The sequence below is a fragment of the Heptranchias perlo genome, chromosome 11 (genome assembly GCF_035084215.1).
Source record: "Heptranchias perlo isolate sHepPer1 chromosome 11, sHepPer1.hap1, whole genome shotgun sequence".
Lineage (NCBI taxonomy): Eukaryota > Metazoa > Chordata > Chondrichthyes > Hexanchiformes > Hexanchidae > Heptranchias > Heptranchias perlo.
Window position 1 is genome coordinate 882,890 of NC_090335.1, and position 15,787 is coordinate 898,676.

Genomic DNA, 15,787 nt, shown 5'->3' on the forward strand with positions numbered 1-15,787 from the left:
CAATTATGGGTCATCCTCAGTGGGCAGGCATAGAGGTTAATATTTTGCCAATGTGTGTAGATGACCAGGTAAAACGGTTTGAGTTCCATCCATAAGGTTACGACAGACCTCGCTGGGTGATCTGCAAGTCCATTCTCTATAGGAAGACCTCCTAATTTCTGAAGAGATACAAGCTACAAATAGCTGATGAGACTTACTCTGATTGCCATAGATTAAAATATATGTGAGTAATGGAATGCAAGCTCCAAAGAATACTCCAACAGATAAAAAGATGGAATAACTAATCTATTATTGGTGATGAAACTGAAAAATAACGATGCAAGTTGTCAGCTTGTCTCAGGTGCTAACAGTCTTGCCCGAGTCTGAAAGTTGTGAGTTGAAACTCCACTCCAGAACTTGGACTAATCCCACACTCCAGAACTTGGACTAATCCCACACTTCAGCGCATGTGATGCATTGTTGGAGGTGAGTCTTTTGGATGAGATGCTCAACTGAAACCTCGTCTGCCTGTTCCAATATTCAGGCAAATATAAATGAAGATGAGTGGGGGAGCTCTCCTAGTGTCTCGGCAAATCTTCCTCTCTCATCCAACACCATCGAAAATAGATCAGCTGGCTACTCATCTCGTCTGTGGATTGTGAGGTAACGCTATGTACAAACTGGCTCCTGTGATTGCCTGTACAACAACAGTTGCTACACTTCAAAAGCAATTTGTTCATTGTGAAATGCTTTGGAACATCCTGAAATGACAAGATGCTATAAAAATGCACAATAAGCAACCGGTCTCCACATAGGATCAGATAAGGCTGATGGCCTAACCAAAGACATGTCAAGCAATAATAATCTTCACGTCACCAATTTTAAATCAAAGGAGCTAAGAGGTTCATAGAGAGGAAGCATGAACTTTAGCAGGTTACGATCTGACAGAGGAGCAACTGGAATCAGAGTAACATTAACTTCCAGGCCTAGAAATTCGATCGCGCCCTTGCACGGTTGACTCAGACAGCATGTAATATTGGCAATGCCTACCAGTTATCATTACTTAGGCTGCAGCCAGCACTACACGCGACACTCACTGGCTGCTCATTTCTCTGGGGGCACCAAACATCGGGCGTCTCGATACCCCTTAAAGGCAGCCAGTGCTTCTTAAAAGGACCAATACCAAGAGCTGAGCTCCTAGCACATGGCTGCAATGCCGGAAGAAGTTCAATGATCTCACCAGAGTTGTTAAGGTATGAATCCCACTCTCTTACACTGCTCACATCTCCATCCTCACTATTCACGATACTCCTCTCCCCTGCTCCCTTCACTCTCCCAATTTTGTTGCAGGACATGACTATAGTTTCAGAATATCTTCACCTTCACCTTCACCTTAACCTTAACCTTCACTTTTCCAAGTGTTAGATTCCTCCGAAATCTAGAAGATGAACACATTTTCATTATCGAATAGCCTTAGATGTGATCTCCAAAGAACGAAATAATTTATTTTAAAAATTGAGAGGCCTTTATTGAAATAGAAATCTCACTCATCAAAACAGTTGGAACAATCAACTTCTGATTCAACTGGTATGGGAACAAATCAAAACCACTCAATCAGAAAAGATAAAAAGTGGAGAACGATTATTAGTGTCTGTATCATTACTAACTCACTTCAAACACTTTTATTTTTCAGAAATACCTTTCAAAAAAGAGTGGGAAACAGAAATAAAGGATCAGCAATGAATAAGATCATCAATAGTTTCACAGATTTGGAAGGTGATTAAAAAAAGATATTCAGAGGAAGGTCTTTAAACAGAGTGTTTGAATATGGGACTCACTGTCACGGGGAGTATTTGAATATGGAACTCACTGTCACGAGGAGTGTTTGAATATGGAACTCACTGTCACGGGGAGTGTTTGAATATGGAACTCACTGTCAGAGGGAGTGTTTGAATATGGAACTCACTGTCACGAGAAGTGTTTGAATATGGAACTCACTGTCAGAGGGAGTGTTTGAATATGGAACTCACTGTCAGAGGGAATGTTTGAATATGGAACTCACTGTCACGAGGAGTGTTTGAATATGGAACTCACTGTCACGGGGAGTGTTTGAATATGGAACTCACTGTCAGAGGGAGTGTTTGAATATGGAACTCACTGTCAGAGGGAATGTTTGAATATGGAACTCACTGTCACGAGGAGTGTTTGAATATGGAACTCACTGTCACGGGGAGTGTTTGAATATGGAACTCACTGTCAGAGGGAGTGTTTGAATATGGAACTCACTGTCACGAGGAGTGTTTGAATATGGAACTCACTGTCACGAGGAGTGTTTGAATATGGAACTCACTGTCACGGGGAGTGTTTGAATATGGAACTCACTGTCACGGGGAGTGTTTGAATATGGAACTCACTGTCAGAGGGAGTGTTTGAATATGGAACTCACTGTCACGGGGAGTGTTTGAATATGGAACTCACCGTCACGGGGAATGTTTGAATATGGAACTCACTGTCACGGGGAGTGTTTGAATATGGAACTCACTGTCACGGGGAGTGTTTGAATATGGAACTCACTGTCACGGGGAGTGTTTGAATATGGAACTCACTGTCACGGGGAGTGTTTGAATATGGAACTCACTGTCACGGGGAGTGTTTGAATATGGAACTCACTGTAACGAGGAGTGTTTGAATATGGAACTCACTGTCACGGGGAGTGTTTGAATATGGAACTCACTGTCAGAGGGAATGTTTGAATATGGAACTCACTGTCACGGGGAGTGTTTGAATATGGAACTCACTGTCAGAGGGAATGTTTGAATATGGAACTCACTGTCACGGGGAGTGTTTGAATATGGAACTCACCGTCACGGGGAGTGTTTGAATATGGAACTCACCGTCACGGGGAGTGTTTGAATATGGAACTCACTGTCACGAGGAGTGTTTGAACATGGAACTCACTGTCACGGGGAGTGTTTGAATATGGAACTCACTGTCACGGGGAGTGTTTGAATATCGAACTCACTGTCACGGGGAGTGTTTGAATATGGAACTCACTGTCACGGGGAGTGTTTGAATATCGAACTCACTGTCACGGGGAGTGTTTGAATATGGAACTCACTGTCACGGGGAGTGTTTGAATATCGAACTCACTGTCACGGGGAGTGTTTGAATATGGAACTCACTGTCACGGGGAGTGTTTGAATATCGAACTCACTGTCACGGGGAGTGTTTGAATATGGAACTCACTGTCACGGGGAGTGTTTGAATATCGAACTCACTGTCACGGGGAGTGTTTGAATATGGAACTCACTGTCAGAGGGAATGTTTGAATATGGAACTCACTGTCACGGGGAGTGTTTGAATATGGAACTCACTGTCACGGGGAGTGTTTGAAAATGGAACTCACTGTCAGAGGGAATGTTTGAATATGGAACTCACTGTCACGGGGAGTGTTTGAATATGGAACTCACTGTCAGAGGGAATGTTTGAATATGGAACTCACTGTCACGGGGAGTGTTTGAATATGGAACTCACTGTCACGGGGAATGTTTGAATATGGAACTCACTGTCACGGGGAGTGTTTGAATATGGAACTCACTGTCACGGGGAGTGTTTGAATATGGAACTCACTGTCACGGGGAGTGTTTGAATATGGAACTCACCGTCAGAGGGAATGTTTGAATATGGAACTCACTGTCACGGGGAGTGTTTGAATATGGAACTCACTGTCAGAGGGAATGTTTGAATATGGAACTCACTGTCACGGGGAGTGTTTGAATATGGAACTCACTGTCAGAGGGAGTGTTTGAATATGGAACTCACTGTCACGGGGAGTGTTTGAATATGGAACTCACTGTCAGAGGGAATGTTTGAATATGGAACTCACTGTCACGGGGAGTGTTTGAATATGGAACTCACTGTCACGGGGAGTGTTTGAATATGGAACTCACTGTCACGGGGAGTGTTTGAATATGGAACTCACCGTCACGGGGAGTGTTTGAATATGGAACTCACCGTCACGGGGAGTGTTTGAATATGGAACTCACCGTCACGGGGAGTGTTTGAATATGGAACTCACCGTCACGGGGAGTGTTTGAATATGGAACTCACTGTCACGGGGAGTGTTTGAATATGGAACTCACTGTCACGGGGAGTGTTTGAATATGGAACTCACTGTCAGAGGGAATGTTTGAATATGGAACTCACTGTCACGGGGAGTGTTTGAATATGGAACTCACTGTCACGGGGAGTGTTTGAATATGGAACTCACTGTCACGGGGAGTGTTTGAATATGGAACTCACTGTCACGGGGAGTGTTTGAATATGGAACTCACTGTCACGGGGAGTGTTTGAATATGGAACTCACTGTCAGAGGGAATGTTTGAATATGGAACTCACTGTCACGGGGAGTGTTTGAATGTGGAACTCACTGTCACGGGGAGTGTTTGAATATGGAACTCACTGTCACGGGGAGTGTTTGACTGTGGAACTCACTGTCACGGGGAGTGTTTGAATATGGAACTCACTGTCACGGGGAGTGTTTGAATATGGAACTCACTGTCACGGGGAGTGTTTGAATGTGGAACTCACTGTCACGGGGAGTGTTTGAATATGGAACTCACTGTCACGGGGAGTGTTTGAATGTGGAACTCACTGTCACGGGGAGTGTTTGAATATGGAACTCACTGTCACGGGGAGTGTTTGAATATGGAACTCACTGTCACGGGGAGTGTTTGAATATGGAACTCACTGTCACGGGGAGTGTTTGAATATGGAACTCACTGTCACGGGGAGTGTTTGAATATGGAACTCACTGTCACGGGGAGTGTTTGAATATGGAACTCACTGTCACGGGGAGTGTTTGAATATGGAACTCACCGTCACGGGGAGTGTTTGAATATGGAACTCACTGTCACGGGGAGTGTTTGAATATGGAACTCACTGTCACGGGGAGTGTTTGAATATGGAACTCACTGTCACGGGGAGTGTTTGAATATGGAACTCACTGTCAGAGGGAATGTTTGAATATGGAACTCACTGTCACGGGGAGTGTTTGAATATGGAACTCACCGTCACGGAGAGTGTTTGAATATGGAACTCACTGTCAGAGGGAATGTTTGAATATGGAACTCACTGTCACGGGGAGTGTTTGAATATGGAACTCACTGTCACGGGGAGTGTTTGAATATGGAACTCACTGTCACGGGGAGTGTTTGAATATGGAACTCACCGTCACGGAGAGTGTTTGAATATGGAACTCACTGTCACGGGGAGTGTTTGAATATGGAACTCACTGTCACGGGGAGTGTTTGAATATGGAACTCACCGTCACGGAGAGTGTTTGAATATGGAACTCACTGTCACGGGGAGTGTTTGAATATGGAACTCACCGTCACGGGGAGTGTTTGAATATGGAACTCACTGTCACGGGGAGTGTTTGAACATGGAACTCACTGTCACGGGGAGTGTTTGAATATGGAACTCACCGTCACGGAGAGTGTTTGAATATGGAACTCACTGTCACGGGGAGTGTTTGAATATGGAACTCACTCTCAGAGGGAGTGTTTGAATATGGAACTCACTGTCACGGGGAGTGTTTGAATATGGAACTCACCGTCACGGGGAGTGTTTGAATATGGAACTCACTGTCACGGGGAGTGTTTGAATATGGAACTCACTGTCACGGGGAGTGTTTGAATATGGAACTCACTGTCACGGGGAGTGTTTGAATATGGAACTCACTGTCACGGGAAGTGTTTGAATATGGAACTCACTGTCACGGGGAGTGTTTGAATATGGAACTCACTGTCACGGGGAGTGTTTGAATATGGAACTCATTGTCACGGGGAGTGTTTGAATATGGAACTCACTGTCACGGGGAGTGTTTGAATATGGGACTCACTGTCACGGGGAGTGTTTGAATATGGAACTCACTGTCACGGGGAGTGTTTGAATATGGAACTCACCGTCACGGGGAGTGTTTGAATATGGAACTCACTGTCACGGGGAGTGTTTGAATATGGAACTCACTGTCACGGGGAGTGTTTGAATATGGAACTCACTGTCACGGGGAGTGTTTGAATATGGAACTCACTGTCAGAGGGAATGTTTGAATATGGAACTCACTGTCACGGGGAGTGTTTGAATATGGAACTCACCGTCACGGAGAGTGTTTGAATATGGAACTCACTGTCAGAGGGAATGTTTGAATATGGAACTCACTGTCACGGGGAGTGTTTGAATATGGAACTCACTGTCACGGGGAGTGTTTGAATATGGAACTCACTGTCACGGGGAGTGTTTGAATATGGAACTCACTGTCACGGGGAGTGTTTGAATATGGAACTCACTGTCACGGGGAGTGTTTGAATATGGAACTCACTGTCACGGGCAGTGTTTGAATATGGAACTCACTGTCACGGGGAGTGTTTGAATATGGAACTCACCGTCACGGAGAGTGTTTGAACATGGAACTCACTGTCACGGGGAGTGTTTGAATATGGAACTCACTGTCACGGGGAGTGTTTGAATATGGAACTCACCGTCACGGAGAGTGTTTGAATATGGAACTCACTGTCACGGGGAGTGTTTGAATATGGAACTCACCGTCACGGGGAGTGTTTGAATATGGAACTCACTGTCACGGGGAGTGTTTGAACATGGAACTCACTGTCACGGGGAGTGTTTGAATATGGAACTCACCGTCACGGAGAGTGTTTGAATATGGAACTCACTGTCACGGGGAGTGTTTGAATATGGAACTCACTCTCAGAGGGAGTGTTTGAATATGGAACTCACTGTCACGGGGAGTGTTTGAATATGGAACTCACCGTCACGGGGAGTGTTTGAATATGGAACTCACTGTCACGGGGAGTGTTTGAATATGGAACTCACTGTCACGGGGAGTGTTTGAATATGGAACTCACTGTCACGGGGAGTGTTTGAATATGGAACTCACTGTCACGGGAAGTGTTTGAATATGGAACTCACTGTCACGGGGAGTGTTTGAATATGGAACTCACTGTCACGGGGAGTGTTTGAATATGGAACTCATTGTCACGGGGAGTGTTTGAATATGGAACTCACTGTCACGGGGAGTGTTTGAATATGGGACTCACTGTCACGGGGAGTGTTTGAATATGGAACTCACTGTCACGGGGAGTGTTTGAATATGGAACTCACTGTCAGAGGGAATGTTTGAATATGGAACTCACTGTCACGGGGAGTGTTTGAATATGGAACTCACTGTCACGGGGAGTGTTTGAATATGGAACTCACCGTCACGGGGAGTGTTTGAATATGGAACTCACTGTCACGGGGAGTGTTTGAATATCGAACTCACTGTCACGGGGAGTGTTTGAATATGGAACTCACTGTCAGAGGGAATGTTTGAATATGGAACTCACTGTCACGGGGAGTGTTTGAATATGGAACTCACCGTCACGGGGAGTGTTTGAATATGGAACTCACCGTCACGGGGAGTGTTTGAATATGGAACTCACTGTCACGGGGAGTGTTTGAATATCGAACTCACTGTCGCGGGGAGTGTTTGAATATGGAACTCACTGTCACGGGGAGTGTTTGAATATGGAACTCACTGTCACGGGGAGTGTTTGAATATGGAACTCACTGTCACGGGGAGTGTTTGAATATGGAACTCACTGTCAGAGGGAATGTTTGAATATGGAACTCACTGTCACGGGGAGTGTTTTTATATGGAACTCACTGTCACGGGGAGTGTTTGAATATGGAACTCACTGTCAGAGGGAATGTTTGAATATGGAACTCACTGTCACGGGGAGTGTTTTTATATGGAACTCACTGTCAGAGGGAATGTTTGAATATGGAACTCACTGTCACGGGGAGTGTTTGAATATGGAACTCACTGTCACGGGGAGTGTTTGAATATGGAACTCACTGTCACGGGGAGTGTTTGAATATGGAACTCACCGTCACGGGGAGTATTTGAATATGGAACTCACCGTCACGGGGAGTGTTTGAATATGGAACTCACTGTCATGGGGAGTATTTGAATATGGAGCTCACTGTCACGGGGAGTGTTTGAATATGGAACTCACTGTCACGGGGAGTGTTTGAATATGGAACTCACTGTCACGGGGAGTGTTTGAATATGGAACTCACTGTCACGGGGAGTGTTTGAATATGGAACTCACTGTCACGGTGAGTGTTTGAACATGGAACTCACTGTCACGGGGAGTGTTTGAATATGGGACTCACTGTCACGGGGAGTGTTTGAATATGGAACTCACTGTCACGGGGAGTGTTTGAATATGGAACTCACTGTCACGGGGAGTGTTTGAATATGGAACTCACTGTCACGGGGAGTGTTTGAATATGGAACTCACTGTCAGAGGGAGTGTTTGAATATGGAACTCACTGTCACGGGGAGTGTTTGAATATGGAACTCACCGTCACGGGGAGTGTTTGAATATGGAACTCACTGTCACGGGGAGTGTTTGAATATGGAACTCACTGTCACGACGAGTGTTTGAATATGGAACTCACTGTCACGGGGAGTGTTTGAATATGGAACTCACTGTCAGAGGGAATGTTTGAATATGGAACTCACTGTCACGGGGAGTGTTTGAATATGGAACTCACTGTCACGGGGAGTGTTTGAATATGGAACTCACTGTCACGGGGAGTGTTTGAATATGGAACTCACCGTCACGGAGAGTGTTTGAATATGGAACTCACTGTCACGGGGAGTGTTTGAATATGGAACTCACTGTCACGGGGAGTGTTTGAATATGGAACTCACCGTCACGGAGAGTGTTTGAATATGGAACTCACTGTCACGGGGAGTGTTTGAATATGGAACTCACCGTCACGGGGAGTGTTTGAATATGGAACTCACTGTCACGGGGAGTGTTTGAACATGGAACTCACTGTCACGGGGAGTGTTTGAATATGGAACTCACTCTCAGAGGGAGTGTTTGAATATGGAACTCACTGTCACGGGGAGTGTTTGAATATGGAACTCACTGTCACGGGGAGTGTTTGAATATGGAACTCACCGTCACGGGGAGTGTTTGAATATGGAACTCACTGTCACGGGGAGTGTTTGAATATGGAACTCACTGTCACGGGGAGTGTTTGAATATGGAACTCACTGTCACGGGGAGTGTTTGAATATGGAACTCACTGTCACGGGGAGTGTTTGAATATGGAACTCACTGTCACGGGGAGTGTTTGAATATGGAACTCACTGTCACGGGGAGTGTTTGAATATGGAACTCACTGTCACGGGGAGTGTTTGAATCTGGAACTCACTGTCACGGGGAGTGTTTGAATATGGAACTCATTGTCACGGGGAGTGTTTGAATATGGAACTCACTGTCACGGGGAGTGTTTGAATATGGGACTCACTGTCACGGGGAGTGTTTGAATATGGAACTCACTGTCACGGGGAGTGTTTGAATATGGAACTCACTGTCAGAGGGAATGTTTGAATATGGAACTCACTGTCACGGGGAGTGTTTGAATATGGAACTCACCGTCACGGGGAGTGTTTGAATATGGAACTCACCGTCACGGGGAGTGTTTGAATATGGAACTCACTGTCACGGGGAGTGTTTGAATATGGAACTCACTGTCACGGGGAGTGTTTGAATATGGAACTCACTGTCACGGGGAGTGTTTGAATATGGAACTCACTGTCAGAGGGAATGTTTGAATATGGAACTCACTGTCAAGGGGAGTGTTTGAATATGGAACTCACCGTCACGGGGAGTGTTTGAATATGGAACTCACCGTCACGGGGAGTGTTTGAATATGGAACTCACTGTCACGGGGAGTGTTTGAATATCGAACTCACTGTCACGGGGAGTGTTTGAATATGGAACTCACAGTCACGGGGAGTGTTTGAATATCGAACTCACTGTCACGGGGAGTGTTTGAATATGGAACTCACTGTCAGAGGGAATGTTTGAATATGGAACTCACTGTCACGGGGAGTGTTTGAATATGGAACTCACTGTCAGAGGGAATGTTTGAATATGGAACTCACTGTCACGGGGAGTGTTTGAATATGGAACTCACTGTCACGGGGAGTGTTTGAATATGGAACTCACTGTCACGGGGAGTGTTTGAATATGGAACTCACTGTCACGAGGAGTGTTTGAATATGGAACTCACTGTCACGGGGAGTGTTTGAATATGGAACTCACTGTCAGAGGGAATGTTTGAATATGGAACTCACTGTCACGGGGAGTGTTTTTATATGGAACTCACTGTCAGAGGGAATGTTTGAATATGGAACTCACTGTCACGGGGAGTGTTTGAATATGGAACTCACTGTCACGGGGAGTGTTTGAATATGGAACTCACCGTCACGGGGAGTGTTTGAATATGGAACTCACCGTCACGGGGAGTATTTGAATATGGAACTCACCGTCACGGGGAGTGTTTGAATATGGAACTCACTGTCACGGGGAGTGTTTGAATATGGAACTCACTGTCACGGGGAGTGTTTGAATATGGAACTCACTGTCACGGGGAGTGTTTGAATATGGAACTCACTGTCACGGGGAGTGTTTGAATATGGAACTCACTGTCACGGGGAGTGTTTGAATATGGAACTCACTGTCACGACGAGTGTTTGAATATGGAACTCACTGTCACGGGGAGTGTTTGAATATGGAACTCACTGTCACATGGAGTGTTTGAATATGGAACTCACCGTCACGGGGAGTGTTTGACGATGGAACTCACTGTCACGGGGAGTGTTTGAATATGGAACTCACTGTCACGACGAGTGTTTGAATATGGAACTCCCTTTCACGGGGAGTGTTTGAATATGGAACTCACTGTCACAGGGAGTGTTTGAATATGGAACTCCCTTTCACGGGGAGTGTTTGAATATGGAACTCACTGTCACAGGGAGTGTTTGAATATGGAACTCACTGTCACGGGGATTGTTTGAATATGGAACTCACTTTCACGGGGAGTGTTTGAATATGGAACTCACTGTCACGGGGATTGTTTGAATATGGAACTCACTGTCACGGGGAGTGTTTGAATCTGGAACTCACTGTCACGGGGAGTGTTTGAATATGGAACTCACTGTCACGGGGATTGTTTGAATATGGAACTCACTGTCACAGGGAGTGTTTGAATATGGAACTCACTGTCACGGGGAGTGTTTGAATATGGAACTCACTGTCACGGGGATTGTTTGAATATGGAACTCACTGTCACGGGGAGTGTTTGAATATGGAACTCACTGTCACGGGGATTGTTTGAATATGGAACTCACTGTCACGGGGAGTGTTTGAATCTGGAACTCACTGTCACGGGGAGTGTTTGAATATGGAACTCACTGTCACGGGGAGTGTTTGAATATGGAACTCACTGTCACCGGGAGTGTTTGAATATGGAACTCACTGTCACATGGAGTGTTTGAATATGGAACTCACTGTCACGGGGAGTGTTTGAATATGGAACTCACCGTCTGGGGGAGTGTTTGAATATGGAACTCACTGTCACGGGGAGTGTTTGAATATGGAACTCACTGTCACGGGGAGTGTTTGAAAATGGAACTCACTGTCACGAGGAGTGTTTGAATATGGAACTCACTGTCACGAGGAGTGTTTGAATATGGAACTCACTGTCACGAGGAGTGTTTGAATATGGAACTCACTGTCACGATGAGTGTTTGAATATGGAACTCACTGTCACGATGAGTGTTTGAATATGGAACTCACTGTCACGATGAGTGTTTGAATATGGAACTCACTGTCACGATGAGTGTTTGAATATGGAACTCACTGTCACGATGAGTGTTTGAATATGGAACTCACTGTCACATGGAATGTTTGAATATGGAACTCACTCTCACGAGGAGTGTTTGAATATGGAATTCACTGTCACGGGGAGTGTTTGAATATGGAACTCACTGTCACGAGGAGTGTTTGAATATGGAACTCACTGTCACGGGGAATGTTTGAATATGGAACTCACTGTCACGGGGAGTGTTTGAATATGGAACTCACTGTCACGGGGAGTGTTTGAATATGGAACTCACTGTCACGAGGAGTGTTTGAATATGGAACTCACCGTCACGGGGAGTGTTTGAATATGGAACTCACCGTCACGGGGAGTGTTTGAATATGGAACTCACCGTCACGGGGAGTGTTTGAATATGGAACTCACTGTCACGAGGAGTGTTTGAATATGGAACTCACTGTCACGGGGAGTGTTTGAATATGGAACTCACTGTCAGAGGGAATGTTTGAATATGGAACTCATTGTCACGGGGAGTGTTTGAATATGGAACTCACTGTCACGGGGAGTGTTTGAATATGGAACTCACTGTCACGGGGAGTGTTTGAATATGGAACTCACTGTCACGGGGAGTGTTTGAATATGGAACTCACTGTCACGGGGAGTGTTTGAATAGGGAACTCACTGTCACGGGGAGTGTTTGAATATGGAACTCACTGTCACGGGGAGTGTTTGAACATGGAACTCACTGTCACGAGAAGTGTTTGAATATGGAACTCACTGTCACGGGGAGTGTTTGAATATGGAACTCACTGTCACGGGGAGTGTTTGAAAATGGAACTCACTGTCACGAGAAGTGTTTGAATATGGAACTCACTGTCACGGGGAGTGTTTGAATATGGAACTCACTGTCACGGGGAGTGTTTGAATATGGAACTCACTGTCACGAGGAGTGTTTGAATATGGAACTCACTGTCACGGGGAGTGTTTGAATATGGAACTCACTGTCACGAGAAGTGTTTGAATATGGAACTCACTGTCACGGGGAGTGTTTGAATATGGAACTCACTGTCACGGGGAGTGTTTGAATATGGAGCTCACTGTCACGGGGAGTGTTTGAATATGGAACTCACTGTCACGGGGAGTGTTTGAATATGGAACTCACTGTCAGAGGGAATGTTTGAATATGGAACTCACTGTCACGGGGAGTGTTTGAATCTGGAACTCACCGTCACGGAGAGTGTTTGAATATGGAACTCACTGTCACGGGGAGTGTTTCAATATGGAACTCACCGTCACGGGGAGTGTTTGAATATGGAACTCACCGTCACGAGGAGTGTTTGAATATGGAACTCACTGTCAGAGGGAATGTTTGAATGTGGAACTCACTGTCACGATGAGTGTTTGAATATGGAACTCACTGTCACGATGAGTGTTTGAATAGGGAACTCACTGTCACGATGAGTGTTTGAATATGGAACTCACTGTCACATGGAATGTTTGAATATGGAACTCACTCTCACGAGGAGTGTTTGAATATGGAATTCACTGTCACGGGGAGTGTTTGAATATGGAACTCACTGTCACGAGGAGTGTTTGAATATGGAACTCACTGTCACGGGGAGTGTTTGAATATGGAACTCACTGTCACGGGGAGTGTTTGAATATGGAACTCACTGTCACGGGGAGTGTTTGAATATGGAACTCACTGTCACGGGGAGTGTTTGAATATGGAACTCACTGTCACGGGGAGTGTTTGAATATGGAACTCACTGTCACGAGGAGTGTTTGAATATGGAACTCACTGTCACGGGGAGTGTTTGAATATGGAACTCACTGTCACGGGGAGTGTTTGAATATGGAACTCACTGTCACGGGGAGTGTTTGAATATGGAACTCACCGTCACGGGGAGTGTTTGAATATGGAACTCACCGTCACGAGGAGTGTTTGAATATGGAACTCACTGTCAGAGGGAATGTTTGAATATGGAACTCATTGTCACGGGGAGTGTTTGAATATGGAACTCACTGTCACGGGGAGTGTTTGAATATGGAACTCACTGTCACGGGGAGTGTTTGAATATGGAACTCACTGTCACGGGGAGTGTTTGAATATGGAACTCACTGTCACGGGGAGTGTTTGAATAGGGAACTCACTGTCACGGGGAGTGTTTGAATATGGAACTCACTGTCACGGGGAGTGTTTGAATATGGAACTCACTGTCACGGGGAGTGTTTGAATATGGAACTCACTGTCACGGGGAGTGTTTGAATATGGAACTCACTGTCACGGGGAGTGTTTGAATATGGAACTCACTGTCACGGGGAGTGTTTGAATATGGAACTCACTGTCACGGGGAGTGTTTGAACATGGAACTCACTGTCACGAGAAGTGTTTGAATATGGAACTCACTGTCACGGGGAGTGTTTGAATATGGAACTCACTGTCACGGGGAGTGTTTGAAAATGGAACTCACTGTCACGAGAAGTGTTTGAATATGGAACTCACTGTCACGGGGAGTGTTTGAATATGGAACTCACTGTCACGGGGAGTGTTTGAATATGGAACTCACTGTCACGAGAAGTGTTTGAATATGGAACTCACTGTCACGGGGAGTGTTTGAATATGGAACTCACTGTCACGGTGAGTGTTTGAATATGGAACTCACTGTCAGAGGGAATGTTTGAATGTGGAACTCACTGTCACGATGAGTGTTTGAATATGGAACTCACTGTCACGGGGAGTGTTTGAATATGGAACTCACTGTCACGAGAAGTGTTTGAATATGGAACTCACTGTCACGGGGAGTGTTTGAATATGGAACTCACTGTCAGAGGGAATGTTTGAATATGGAACTCACTGTCACGGGGAGTGTTTGAATCTGGAACTCACCGTCACGGAGAGTGTTTGAATATGGAACTCACTGTCACGGGGATTGTTTGAATATGGAACTCACTTTCACGGGGAGTGTTTGAATATGGAACTCACTGTCACGGGGATTGTTTGAATATGGAACTCACTGTCACGGGGAGTGTTTGAATCTGGAACTCACTGTCACGGGGAGTGTTTGAATATGGAACTCACTGTCACGGGGATTGTTTGAATATGGAACTCACTGTCACAGGGAGTGTTTGAATATGGAACTCACTGTCACGGGGAGTGTTTGAATATGGAACTCACTGTCACGGGGATTGTTTGAATATGGAACTCACTGTCACGGGGAGTGTTTGAATATGGAACTCACTGTCACGGGGATTGTTTGAATATGGAACTCACTGTCACGGGGAGTGTTTGAATCTGGAACTCACTGTCACGGGGAGTGTTTGAATATGGAACTCACTGTCACGGGGAGTGTTTGAATATGGAACTCACTGTCACCGGGAGTGTTTGAATATGGAACTCACTGTCACATGGAGTGTTTGAATATGGAACTCACTGTCACGGGGAGTGTTTGAATATGGAACTCACCGTCTGGGGGAGTGTTTGAATATGGAACTCACTGTCACGGGGAGTGTTTGAATATGGAACTCACTGTCACGGGGAGTGTTTGAAAATGGAACTCACTGTCACGAGGAGTGTTTGAATATGGAACTCACTGTCACGAGGAGTGTTTGAATATGGAACTCACTGTCACGAGGAGTGTTTGAATATGGAACTCACTGTCACGATGAGTGTTTGAATATGGAACTCACTGTCACGATGAGTGTTTGAATATGGAACTCACTGTCACGATGAGTGTTTGAATATGGAACTCACTGTCACGATGAGTGTTTGAATATGGAACTCACTGTCACGATGAGTGTTTGAATATGGAACTCACTGTCACATGGAATGTTTGAATATGGAACTCACTCTCACGAGGAGTGTTTGAATATGGAATTCACTGTCACGGGGAGTGTTTGAATATGGAACTCACTGTCACGAGGAGTGTTTGAATATGGAACTCACTGTCACGGGGAATGTTTGAATATGGAACTCACTGTCACGGGGAGTGTTTGAATATGGAACTCACTGTCACGGGGAGTGTTTGAATATGGAACTCACTGTCACGAGGAGTGTTTG

The 15,787-nt window shown here is 45.3% G+C and overlaps 1 protein-coding gene across 1 annotated transcript in view; it reads right to left on the bottom strand.

The window, feature by feature from the left end:
- Positions 1-421: 421 nt before the first annotated feature.
- Positions 422-15,787, bottom strand: part of pir (pirin) — a 218,651-nt gene continuing 203,285 nt past the window's right edge. Inside the window, exon 6 of the mRNA XM_067992258.1 lies at positions 422-676. Within this exon, the coding sequence (XP_067848359.1) occupies positions 620-676 (57 nt within the window). The 3' untranslated portion in view covers positions 422-619. The remainder of the gene's footprint in view (positions 677-15,787) is intronic.